This window comes from Vanessa cardui, chromosome 8 (assembly GCF_905220365.1).
Source record: "Vanessa cardui chromosome 8, ilVanCard2.1, whole genome shotgun sequence".
Taxonomy (NCBI): domain Eukaryota; kingdom Metazoa; phylum Arthropoda; class Insecta; order Lepidoptera; family Nymphalidae; genus Vanessa; species Vanessa cardui.
In genome coordinates, this window is record NC_061130.1 from 7,944,019 (window position 1) to 7,957,649 (window position 13,631).

At 31.7% G+C, this 13,631-nt stretch overlaps 2 protein-coding genes across 5 annotated transcripts; both read right to left on the reverse strand.

Annotated features, from left to right (window-relative positions):
• Positions 1–529: 529 nt before the first annotated feature.
• LOC124531655 (carnitine O-palmitoyltransferase 2, mitochondrial) lies at positions 530–7,068 on the reverse strand. Its single transcript, XM_047106134.1, has 8 exons — positions 6,183–7,068; positions 5,590–5,768; positions 4,843–5,113; positions 4,222–4,412; positions 3,691–3,860; positions 3,042–3,155; positions 1,496–1,797; positions 530–1,367 (listed from the first exon to the last, which is right to left on the reverse strand). The coding sequence occupies exons 1-8, from the start codon at positions 6,794–6,796 to the stop codon at positions 1,241–1,243; spliced, it is 1,968 nt and encodes a 655-aa protein (XP_046962090.1). The 5' UTR covers positions 6,797–7,068; the 3' UTR covers positions 530–1,240.
• A 1,374-nt stretch (positions 7,069–8,442) lies between these two features.
• On the reverse strand, positions 8,443–13,451 carry LOC124531654 (piggyBac transposable element-derived protein 4-like). 4 transcript variants are annotated; one of them, XM_047106132.1, is made up of 10 exons: positions 12,796–13,450; positions 12,425–12,483; positions 11,894–11,977; positions 11,697–11,789; positions 11,431–11,595; positions 11,282–11,331; positions 11,138–11,206; positions 10,869–10,904; positions 10,560–10,631; positions 8,444–10,482 (listed from the first exon to the last, which is right to left on the reverse strand). In XM_047106132.1, the coding sequence occupies exons 5-10, from the start codon at positions 11,469–11,471 to the stop codon at positions 8,579–8,581; spliced, it is 2,172 nt and encodes a 723-aa protein (XP_046962088.1). In that variant the 5' UTR covers positions 11,472–11,595; positions 11,697–11,789; positions 11,894–11,977; positions 12,425–12,483; positions 12,796–13,450; the 3' UTR covers positions 8,444–8,578. The 4 variants fall into 4 exon arrangements, with proteins under 4 accessions (XP_046962086.1, XP_046962088.1, XP_046962089.1 ...); XM_047106130.1 differs by lacking the exon at positions 12,425–12,483 and having other exon boundaries at positions 8,443–10,482; positions 12,796–13,451; XM_047106133.1 differs by having other exon boundaries at positions 11,894–12,483.
• Between the last annotated feature and the right edge of the window lie 180 nt (positions 13,452–13,631).

The window sequence follows — 13,631 nt, forward strand, 5'->3', positions numbered from 1 at the left end:
CACGAAGCCGGGGCGAGTCGCTAGTTTATTATAAAATTTATAAGCGCATTCTCTGCGCATGCTCATGCGCTTATCTCCCTACAAGTAAAGCTGCTAATTAAATACAGTAACATCTTGGACATTGTTGTTGTAATAGATGGATAAAAAAGTTAAATGTACATGTCATGTACGGGTCTAATTAATCGGAGTGCTTATTCCAAATATGGTATGAAATTCCGTGAACGTAACTTTTCGATATCCGTAATAAAAAATATCCGAAACCCTAACCAAATCTGATATTTTTTTTTATTATTATGTTATTTTGCTTAAAAAAGAGAGTAGCTACAATTGTTATTAATTGTTTGGTGAGATTATACCAGTAATAATTAAGAAGCCTTGTCTAGAAATAAAGTAAAACTGTAATTATATAAAGTGAAGTATATTTGTAATTTTTAAGCATTATTTTAATTGATGATTTTTAGGTACTGTTTAAATAATAAAGTATATCAGGATTATAAATGTCCTAATTCATAAGAATAAAAATCAACTCTAAAACATATTGTATATTTTATTACTTTAAATAACAAGTTTAAAAATGCTTTATCTTAAATTATTTTTGTAAAATATAAAAATGCAAAACCTTAATGACAATAATTATTTTATAAAAAAATAGATTTATTACATTTTTAATACTAACTTTCTTACAAATCTTCTTCTCTTGGATTATATAATTACAGTGTTTTTTTTTAAAGATAACAAATTTTACTGTGGTTTAGTATTTAAAGAAACATCAACAATTTCCTTAACATTTTATGAATAACGAATTATAAAAAAAATAGATGAATACAAAAGAAAATTTTTAGATATTAATAAAGATAGCTGCACTAAATTAGTGTTTATTTAAGCCACAATTTCAAGCCTGTATGAGTCAGCACTAAAGTATAATTATTCTTCATTTAAAAAATACAAACCCCATCTAAAACTATAAAACTTGTTATATATATAAAATTACAATAAAGTCAGTATCACTTTAAAATTATAATAATCATTTAATATAAATATATATATCTTATATGCAATATTTGATATTATAAAGTGTAAATATGATTCTAGATTTCTTTAAATGATTATCATTTACAATAATCAAATATTTTATTATTGATTGATATAATGCAGACAATCAAAATTATTATCAAAAATTTATTAAAATATTAATTGCATTAAATATTTTTGCTATATAAAAATATATATATTATATCCACTATCCCGATAAAATTTTTGTAATATCAACAAACGACTTATGTAAAGCTTCAACAAACTGAGTACTGTTGTTATGAGCTCTATAGCTTGCTACGGCTGCTCCAAGTTTGTCAGGAAAGGCAGAGTACCTGTAATTTAAATTGTGTTAAATCATTCGAACAACACGAAAAATAAGAAAAATTCTCAAAAATTTTGTAAAAGCTTAGCATGCTTCAGTTTTGTATTAGAAAAATAAGATAGATAAAAAGAAAATTACGCAATTCCGAATCCTTCTTTAGCGACAGGACCAAAACCTCCAGCCAAAACACTAGGCGCGGACAAGGTGCTCGTGCTTAGAATTGATTTATTGAGGAACTTATATTCATAAGAGTCGTATAGCTCGGGTCTTGGCATGTTGTTATCTTCTGCTATCTTCATTAATGCAAACATATGACGATCGAATCCTTGACCCATAGCTGCCTGTTTCACTAATTCCGAATGATATGAAGAGCACTCTTGCATTATTGAACGAAGTTCTTGATGTGATGTTTTGTTTGAGTGGAGTATTTCACAAAATTCCTGAAAAGGTTACATATAACAAGTATTAATTATTATATATATTATATTCCAAATATAACAGAGATAACGCAAATAAAGAACATTTGACACAAAATAACGGGATAATAGGCTATTTGACAATGCGAAAAATAAATCGTGATATTGTAATCAGTGTATATTATGAGTTTAAAAATGATTATTTACTAACGAAACTTGAAAATAATACTTAATTTATTCAAAAATCAATAAATATAAATGCATTTTTTCAAACGTTTGTCACGTGACACAAAACGCTCCTGATTGGCCGGGCTTATGATGACTTGACTTGATGACACTTTCTTGTAAACCTTGCTTTTATACTATATGTACCACAGATTGAAATACAACAAAGTGACGTCACCGATCCCATTGCAGCGCCATATTGTCCAAGTATCGATTTCGCGCGTTATTTAAATATGGAATTTTTAATATGATATTTTTCGGTAAATATATACTAGAAATAAAAAAATCAACTTTTACTGGGTCCCTTAACATCTACTAAATAATATAAAATGTATTTTAAAAACCAGTCAAATAGCCTATAAAGGTTGAGATTGTGATTAATCTATGATATTAACTATGGACTTGCGATCTTCAGGGTTATTGTTAAATCGAGGTATTCCCGTTAGGAGATAATGGGGGTTATTATTTGCGATAATTGTAACCCCCATATGCATTTAATTTAAATATATGACGTAGGCAGCGTTGTTAGTAGCGAAGATTATGAAGATTTATTAGATTATAGGTCCCGTGCGCATCGCATGAACGCACGTCGCACGTAAAAATGAAAATTCATTCAAAAAAACAATCTGGTGGTAAATAATCATTCTTGATGACATCGTCATCGATGCATATTGAAAAGGAATCTTTGACCATACATTTTACTGGATAAAGATTTTTTTAAATAGTTTAGATAATTATTTTGAGATTAAACAAAAAAATCCAGTTAGTTATAATATTACCAGTTGGTATTATACTATTGGTTGTTTTATTTATCCAAAGTTAAGAAATGTTATTTAAAAAAAAAAACGTAATAATGATGGTAAAACCATTTTGGATTCAGACCACAAAATCTGAGTAGAGCTTAAATGTGCACCTATACTATCTACAGTCAACACTCTCAATCAATAGAATTATGAGAGTGAGGAACAATGTCCATCCACGTCTGTGACACAGATGTCCCGAATTTGTTGAGAAAGTTCACCACAATAGATATATCATCTTACCTTTGTTTTATCAGTACAGGGTCGCATTGTTTCTGTTCGTCCGTGCTTGAAGGCAGATGTACTACAAGATTCATATGTGCCCACAAATTTACCATTTATTAGGTGGTATGCTGCCTAAAATAATTTATATTAAATTAGTGATTTTGTTCTTTCTTATTTGATTTTTAACAATGATATTCTAATAAACAGATATGTTATATCCATACTAAACAACAGAAAAAAGTGTGCCGCGCCGGGGACCGTTTATTTTAGTTTATTTTTACATTTCGTTAAAAGTAAAAAGGATAGCTTGATAAAAACAATAAGTTAAATGGATAACTAGGTGTTTTAATTACGCAAAATGTATTACTATGTAATTATGATGTATTATAACGTATTACTACGTAAAACGACTAAAGGCAAACGTCCCAATTAGGATGTTTTCTAGTCTACACTTTTTGCGCGTTAATAACATATCTGTTTATTACAACATCATTGGTTTTTAAAGACTTTTCAGACGAACACTACACAACTGGAACAGTTATATAAAAACTTTACACGCAAACTTTGTTCTTAAAAGTGCAGTGAACTGCCATGTTAGGATATTCTTTATTCATTTATATTATTAAGAAATATTCAGTTGAAAGAAAATGTTTAAGAGAGAAGTTACCTGAAATGCAAGCTGCATGATACAGTCAGGACTAACTTTAAATTTCTTACAAGCTCCTTTTGTTAAACCTTCATATAAAATGTAGTCAATGCTTAAGGAATCGCACCAATCTTTGTATTCCATTTTAGCCTTCTCAACAAAACTCTTTGACTTATCATCAATGTTGAATTCTGTAAACACAAGGGAGAAAACTTGATAGAATTAGGCAATTTGTAAAATTTCAGTATACTATGTTACTAATGAAAGTGGTTTTTCTATAATATAAATAATTTAAAGTTGTAGTTAACATACATTAATTTTATATAGAATTAAGGAAATTAAATAAAATTATTAATTTATTATGCAATTTCAAATTTATGTTTTAATCCACTTTTGCATATGAGAAACATTTGTCCTGAGTATAAAATTGATATTGATATGCATATTTTGAATTTGTTCAAAAATAACTGCTAATTTGCATTATTACTTAATGATATACATTTTCATGCAAATCGTTTAAGATTACACTTTTAATTTGAAAAATAAACCCACCTAACTTTTTAACTGTAATACTGTTATTTGAAGGCTTTGTATCTGGATTTACGAAAGGATTTGTTGTAGTTTCTGCATAAATATCTTGGAAGAATCTAAGAACTGCAACTCCATCACCCCATGAATGTTCAAAGTTAATACCAGACACACCATCTTTAGTTACTATCATACTGAATGATTTGTCAAACCATCTGTAAAGAAGATAAAAGTATTAGGCATTTCATTTATATTCTGTATTTATTAAACAAAAACATAAGTTGGTTGGTTACAAAAATGTAACATGTCATAATGTATTTTTTTTATGTGAATTGTATGGTGGTAATTCTTCATGCAGGCCATCTCAGGTGCTGGGTACCCTACTCACCAGTTATTTTACTACCATACCGCAGTACATTGTATCAATATTATGTTTCAGCTTATGGGTAGGTAGCATTTGGTACAGGCCACTGAGCACACCATTTGTAGAATTTCCAGAATTCCAGATTTTTTTTTGCCTTCTGAAACTTTTCCTAGTTATTGTGCACTTGATTCCAGGTGAGTATAAAGACCAATAAAGATGTCTCAAATTTAAGATCCATTTGAACAAGGCATTGTTTCTAATTAAAGAAATAATTAGTTTACCTGTTTAGCCCATCTGCATGTAAAAATTGTGTCAATATTCTATGTTTATTATCTTCAATAACAAAATCATCTAATACTAAATTAAATATAGCAGAATCAATTTTTCTTAAAACTTCATGATTTCCAGTTTCTTCTAAATGTTTCCGTTGTTTAGCCCATTCATTTCTGTTTTGAGTAGTCAGTATTCCTAATGGATGGGTGGGTTTTGGAGAATTATCATTTATGATTTTTGATAAATTGCCCAAAAAATCCGAAGGTGATAAAATATTGCCTGTAAAGTAGAAAATCTCAATACATATATGCCTACAGACACTATAAACAAACACTTTTGAACTGTCATAGTCACAGGCTAAATATGAACTATTAAATACAAATAAAAATTAAATTGTAATGGTGTGAAAATCACATAGTCATTGAGAAACTTGTTAGTTAAATTTCATGTTATTAATTTATTTAATATCATATACATAAAAATCATGTGTGTGTTTATAAAACATTTAAGTATATGATACATTTAATTAATCACTTCCTATTTGATGTTGTTTTCTGCAGTTAAATAAAAAAGTAACATTATGACATTTAATTATATGTCAAAAAAATAAATATAATTTGAGTGCTCAATCAAACTGTGAAGGATAAGGAACTTTTTAGGATGAATATTTACAAGCAAAAATGTTTTAAGCATATGTACATTCTATACTTATTATAAAAAGTACTTCCTACATATATTTTGTATATTATAATTACCATCAGAGTCTAAGACATCAAAAATGTAGAAATTCCCATTTTTCTGAACAACTACATGATTACATGTTGGATCTTTGTAAATTTTGTCTTTATTTAACAAAGGCAGACGAGTTGCATTAAATAAACCATCAAACTGACTCATGTCTAAAGGAAAAGCCTTAAATAAATATGCACCATACCTAAAATCATACATTAAACTGAAATGAGAAATTGTTCTAACACCTATAAACACACAATTTTTATAAAAATTGGAAGAATTCACATACATACATAATATGTTTTATTTAGTGCATATGTATTATGATTATGATTAACAATCAAAAATTACAAATTAATTATGTTTATTATTTATATAATTATTATTTGTTTTTTGTCCTTATTTTGCATATTAACATATTGTTTATCAAAATTGGTTTGTATTTTTTAATTAGTTGTTATAAGCACTTGTGTGAAATAATATTATTTATACATTAAAACTTTTGTTAGGTGAGTGATTTGTGATTTCTTTATACCATGTATTTTTACATAAATCCGAGTTTAATCACAATAAATCAGAAAAAAGTTAACATAAGAACAATTGAAAATTTTCTTACCATGATAAACTTTCTGGAAGTAAACCAGTAACAGTTCTGAATAAAGAAGTGTTACTTTTTTTGGGTTGCATGTGGTATACTTCAGGGTCAAGAATTTGTTCTCTTAAAGACAACATAAATCTTACAGCGCTCACTAGAAGATTAGTTGCTCTTAACAGTTGAGCATTGTATGCTGGCCTAGTGTCATTTTGAAATACCAAAAGGGGATTATAATTGATTGGCAGTGGAGCACGATCTCTTAGATATAGATCAAACCAATAATCTGAGATATAACTGGTATGTTTGTTAGCTTTGTCCTTAGCAACAAGTTTAGTCTGTAATTCTTTACCCTCATTTGCTACAAAACTATTAGTTCTCTTGACAGCTGCAGAGTATTGCTCATTAGTTAGTAAAGGTTTTAATGCTTTTAAATATCTATCTTGAGTATTATTTAATTCCGGGATCGGTAACCGCGGTAATGACTTTTGGAAATGCATTGTGGGGACTTTACTTCTTTGCATATATTGATAATCAACATTCCTCACATTTTTCGCTTTCTTTGTAATGTTTCGAATCCCAGTTACATTTTTTATGCGTAAATTGTTAGAGTTTAAAACTTTGTTAACGGTAAGCATTGTATCTCGGAATATATATCCTTATTATACAGTTAATTACCAATTTAAATATCTAATTAGAAAGGCACTTCTTAACTTTTATTCCTAAGAAAGCAAATTTAAAAAAAAAAAACCACATATATTGACTGACTTGTTATATATAATAACAATTTTATTTATTTTAACTTAAACTATATACAAAAAAAAATTTGTGCGTTTTATCATTACCCATAAACTACAAACAAGACATTACCGATTACACTTAACAAGTTAACAGTTAACAGTACAAAAAATAAGATTAATGGACAATCAGTGCTGCCAGAATACGGTCGCTGTCGACTCGAACTCGAATACCAACATCGAATTTTACCCACCAACCAGAGCTGCCAGTAGTGCTATTTTATTTTATACCGCTCGGTCATCGAAATTACACAGAGTCAATATTATAATATTATTATTATACATACTAACAAGGAGTTTCATGTCACCGTAAATATACATTGTGTGTATTACAGAGATACAAAATTATACATACTTTGTATCCAATTATATGAACTTGTATCCTTACTACCGCCAAGCTAAACTTATTACTGAAAAATCTGCTACTATTTTGTCTATGCCATATGAGACTTTTCTCACGAAAAATTTTCAGTTCGTTCGGGATTTGGAAATGTGAAGTGAATATAACACCGCAAGATTATAAACATCGTTAGATTGCAATCTATCTCGTCAGATTGTAAACTGTCGAAATATGGTTGGGGCCTTTATAACCGTGAATTATGATTACAATTTAACGCATTATTTATCGCTATATTGTAATCTATCGAAGTTAAACTGTTAGTTTACAATATGCCCCGACTCAAATAGGGTATTCTACGGTTTTTAAAATAGTACTTCAAAATGTTGTATATCCTCGTTAAAAGCCAAAAATAATATATTACATATCCGGTTTGCATTTTAATAAATAAACACGTACAAATAAAATTTACTTCGATTTTTTTATATTAAATATTAAAGTAAATATTAGCTAAAGTTATTTTTGTTATTAAATTGTTGAAAGATAACTCTGATATTAATCATAACGTTCTTCTTTATTCAAATTAAGCAATGAATATATCCACTTGAACGTCCGAGTTTGACAGCTGTTTGGAGAATTGATATTTGTTAATATTAAAAGACAAATATTAACTTAAAGTACAAAAAATAAAATAAAAATGTAGAAACATAGGTAAAATTTTAGTTAATTTTTATTTTATACCAAGTTTTAGTACTTTACTTTATAGTTTATATTAATTTTATCTATTTATCGTGAAAATAGATTATATTAGCTTTCATTTGGTACCTAAAAGTCAATACTTAACATACCGTGAATCTTAAAATAAACCAAAACAAAAACACTCTCTCCACAATTATCACGACTCGCATCGCGATAACACTCGACAGCGAAATGTCGTCAAGATGGCCGACCTTTTAAGGTTTCGTACACACTAGTTTTAGCGCAAATGATCATATGTGAAATAAAAGACAAATATTAGATGCTATTATTTTATTTAATATTAATATATAAAAATGGTCATATTATGTAAAATAAAAGGTAAATATTAGGTGCTATTATTTTATTTAATATGAATATATAAGAAATGTAAATCATATTATGTAAAATAAAAGGTAAATTTTAATTAGGTTTTATTATTTAATTATACTTAATATATAAAAGTTGTTATATACATATACATCGTGAGGAAACCTGCATGTGTCTAATTTCATTGAAATTCTGTCACATGTGCACCCACCCTGTTCTTCCTATGGTTTATGATAGGCCTTAAAACAACCCTCGATGCAAAGATTGACGTCGCATTCTTCGCACTTCCAAATAGTCCTGGTTTTTTTTGGACACATCCAGCAACATGTATTTTTTGATCCTGTTCTAACCGGAAAGTGGTTGCTGTCAACTATGGGTCTGGCCTGTGTTTTATGTCGTACGGTAGGTCGGTTCACAGTCGTCACTACTTGTCCAGTCGTATTTGATCTGACATTCAAATGTCGTGATTCACTTGTCAAATCTATTTGTCGATGTCTTTTCAGTAAGTCTTCCGCAAGTACAGTCCGAAACTTACGATGAGATATTTTCCGGTGAACACTGGAAAATATCACAAAGCAATTGAAAATTGCAACATTGTACAGACAACGGAAGAGTTTTTTGTACCAAACTCTGTTCCTCACACGTTCCACGGGCTGAGCAGACAGAAATTGATCTTTCCTGTCTATTCCTCCCATGGTCTTGTTGTAGTCGAGTACTATGCTTGGTTTATAGGTCAGTCTGTTGTATTTGTCTGTAGTCTCAATTTGAAGGTTATGATATGTTGAGATCAAGCTCACAATGTTAGCATCTCGCCATACCAAAACGGACAAATCAGAGCAGTACGTGGCCACTACTTCACCTTGTCGCAATTCTGTCTTTTTTAGGTGTCTCACTGCGTCAGGAAGGAATTCACGATTGAGTCTAAGTGTTCCAAAACAGTCTGTCTTTTGATTTTTAAGACATCGCAATAGTAAAGGACTATTATAAAAATTGTCCATTACTAATGTATGTCCACGGTGAAGCAGGGGCTCGATCAAGTCGTACACAATCTTGGCAGTAGCCGTTGTAGGTCGGTCATTGTAAAAACACGTCGGTAGACTGTTATTCGTCTCGTCATTATCAGGTCTGTCAATCGGCTGTTCGTCGTCTGGTTGGTCCACCTGTCCGTCTGTATTGTCAGCAGTCACTTCTGTGTCTTTGCCTGTGTACACAAAAAACGCCCAGAGATAGCCACTAGCCGAATCACACAGCTCATATGTTTTCACACCCACTTTTGCGGCCTTGGACTTTATCTTTTGGGCGAAACTCAGCCTGCCGTGCCATTTGAGGAGTGATTCGTCAATGGCTATCACTTGCGAAGGCATGTTCAGAGTCGAAAACTTTTTGTTAAAATAATCAAGTATGTGTCGTATCTTACATAGTTTAGTCTTGTCCTGTAATATCTGCGTGTCGGCAAAGTGAATCATTGTTTTTAACAATAGAAATCTGTTATAAGACATTATTTTTGAAAAATATTGGAATGTTCCAAACCCGTTAAATCTAAAATATGCCTCTTCTTCCGGTAAAGGAAAGAGGCCCTGTAGGATTTGTATTGTTAAAAATGTGATCATTTCATTTCTGTCGGTAGGAGACCACCGGTTGAACCGAGAGTGAGTGGATAGCTGATTCTGCTCTCGCAGCAAAGCTATCTTCTGCTCTGCGTACCGATTGGTCTCTGTGCAAATAACATCGATAAAGTCGACGTCGAACATCTTGTCGAAAATGTCAGTCGGTCGAGTCTGGACATTAACGTCAAAAGTTGGTCCTGACGTTCCAGTAAATATCTCACGCTGACCGTGGAAAGTCTGTCTGTCTTTACTCCAGTTAAAAGTGTAACTGTCATCGGGCATAATGTCACGTACAGCTCGATCATTAGCGTCATCTTCCGCCTGTAAAACTTTGGTCTGAAAAGCAGTTAAGTCATTAACGCATGCGGGTTCAGCCGCAGCGTTACGCTCCAATCTAATCGGGAGGATATCAATGTCCAAGTCATCAATATTTAGGTTGTCATCATTGTCACTGTCATAGAAGTCAAGCAGTCGCAACCACTCAACCATGTCAGTTGCATAACTGTGATCATTGACACCTGAAATAAACTTTGTATATAAAACCCATCAACCTTACTGATACTAGTATGAATAAACACCGGCTATTAATACTAACAAATTGCTGGGGGACCAGAACTACAAGGGCTGGAAGTGGATGCCGCGGCAACGACAACTTCTGCACCGATTTCTGTACAAAAGAAATTTAATTGAACTAAAAACAATAAGAATTGATCAGAATCTGATTCTGACTTTTGATTGGTAAAAGTTAGTTAATTAGCAGTCAGAATCAGATTCTGAAAAACATTTGCTTTTTGACATTTGCTGTTAGGTCCAGTCTCTTTCTTCCAGCTTTGTTGACTGAAACAAACAGATTTTTCACGCAAAATTATTCTTATCATGACTCAAATAGACAGAAAAAACATACCGGGTATAATAAGAGCTGCATCAGAGGGACACCGTTCTGTAAAAATAACTTTAGATGTAACGTATTTTAAACTAGGCAAAGTAGTGCGGCATAAGAAAGAACCTTCTTAACGACAGAATGAGATACGCCTGACTTAAATGCAACCACTGCTGGTTCTGTGTGCCAGTTTTCTTAAATTAATAGCTTTACTTGACCACCACTACCACTTTATTCCACTTTATACATGGCAAATCACTAATAACCACAACACGATCAAGTCATGATCTTACCTACAAATTGAGGGCCACGTGATGTGGATGGAACTGCTGCGGGTTCACCTGGACGAGTGTACGAGTGTTCTGAAACAAACAAATTTACATGTAGCGAACTTTAAACAAGGCAAATTACTAATGACAATGAGGTAATGATCTTACCTCCTGGTAGGTTTTTGAAGACGCAGGACATTCGTTCTGGAGATGCCTTTCTGTAAAATAATTATGTAATGTAATATGTTACTGAAAAGACAAACTGATAGTTTTAATACATATATAGCGATATTACACACACATATATATATTCATACTTTGTTGCTCGTTTGCGTGGTGGTGCATCCGGTAGGAGCATGCGCTCCAGTTCAGCTTCCCGTTTGCTGGTTAAAAATTCTCGCTTCGCCTCTGCCGGGTTAATGCAGCGTTGGGTGAGTTGCCTCTCCGCCCGGATTTGGTGTAACGGGTCTTCTTGAATAGCACTGAAAAAAGTAATTTTTAAAAAAAGCTGTAAAATATATGTCTGTATACATATGTCTTCCTGCAGACTTTTTCGATTGCTATCATAGAAAAAGATACGCACGCCTGTCCACCTCGTCCTCTCCCACGGCCTTGTCCTCGCGCATGCCCACGTCCACGTCGACGCGCCCCTCTTGCCGCATTGTTACTAATAGATCTAAAAAATAATTATAAACTGTTACTACTACTTTACGCTTTAATAGTTGCAAAATAAAAAGTTGTCACATATGGGACCCTTCTACTAAAAAAACGTTCACTTACAGTTGATCAATCAGCACATCACCACGTCCCCCACGGCCTTGGCTGCCACTGCCTTGGCCACCACAAACATATCTATTCTCAGACCTAAAATTTGTATAATTCAATGTTAGATTTCTTAAAAATAAAAATATTCACATTCACGTTAAAACAGAATACAAAGCAGCAAATAAATTTTAAGATTTTTTGTTAGACATATTTTCCAAAACTCCAACTCCAACACACACACATACACAAAGCAACAAAAATGATACTGCATATTTTTTTATTTATCTTCTCGACAGAACTAATCATGGATTGTCATTCATACTAAGCGTGTATGCAAAATTTAAACTCAATAGGATGAGGATAAGTGCTTTAAAATTTAGTTGCAAGATATAACCCGAACAAACAATAAAGTCAAATAAAAGTTTTTAATAAAAAAAGCTAATTAAAAGGTCCACACCAAATTTTAAAAACGCAAAACCAAATAAAAGCAAAAGCCAACGTGGAAAACCCATATCCCGCACAGTACCGTTTGCCGTTTGTACAAACCCTTATTTTGACAAAATACGTAAACGTTACGGGCGGCCGTAGTCGCCCGCCATTAAAATCTGCGGAACAGGACAATAAAACTTAAAATACTCACTTCTTTTGTTACATTTTAACCTTGAGAGGGTGTTTAAGCAGTAATTATGAATTGTTTACTGTCTACAAGTAATTATTAATCAATATTTTTTAGAATCAACAGAAAAATATGGCTTAAATCTAGCGAACAACAAAACATATTTTGTTTCCATGTCAATTTATCGTCGCAACAGACTTTATTCATAGGATATTTGACAAAATTCGTTGAGTATGAATCTCAACAATAAATTCGATATACGATAATCATACATTAAAATAGTAAAAACAGAAATACTTACATTATAAACACTAGCACAACCAAAGCACTTCACCAAAACACAAGAGTGATATTTGACATTTTTTTTTTTTTATTTCTGAGTAGCCACAGACTTCTGATGAATGAAACAGTATACGTTTTTTATCATAGATACGTATAGTGTCGAAAAAAAAAAGCTATTTCAATGATAACATAAAGAAAAACGACTTAAAAATTAACAAGTCTGTTGGGCTGCCATAGTCGCCCTAACGTTCAACCGGAAAAATTTTTGGGCGACTATAGTCGCCCGGACGTTTGAGTGGTTAGAAAGAGATACAGTAATGAAAATTAAGTTATCACAATGTTCCCGGTTCAAGCATATTCTGCCAAGAGCGAGTTTAAATTCCCGCCAATGTTTTCTTCTTTTTATAATGTTGCCCACTTCAAAAACCGTAGCGACAACCAAAATTTAATATTAAAGTAAAGTTAAAGTTGATAGATATATGTAGTTAAACCTTAACTCTAAAGTCTGAACAGACCATACTTACGTCACACCATGGCGGCTCGTGTTTTGGGTCACGTGACATGTAGATTAAAAATTACAACTTTTTAATTTAGTATAACAAAGTAATAATGTGCTTTTGTGACTCAAAACAGAATTTTTATGTATATTTCTTTACAATCTTTAAGTTTTATCAACTTTCATAATTTATATATCACCACCGAAAGTACACTATTGTCAACTGTCGAAAGCTCTGCTTGATTGGTCGGACTTAATGTAAGAGCGACCCATCATTTTATATCACCGTTATTAATATTATTCATTAGTGTATAATCTATTCTATCGGTATCGAAGTAAATTTCAGTTAAACGAATGGT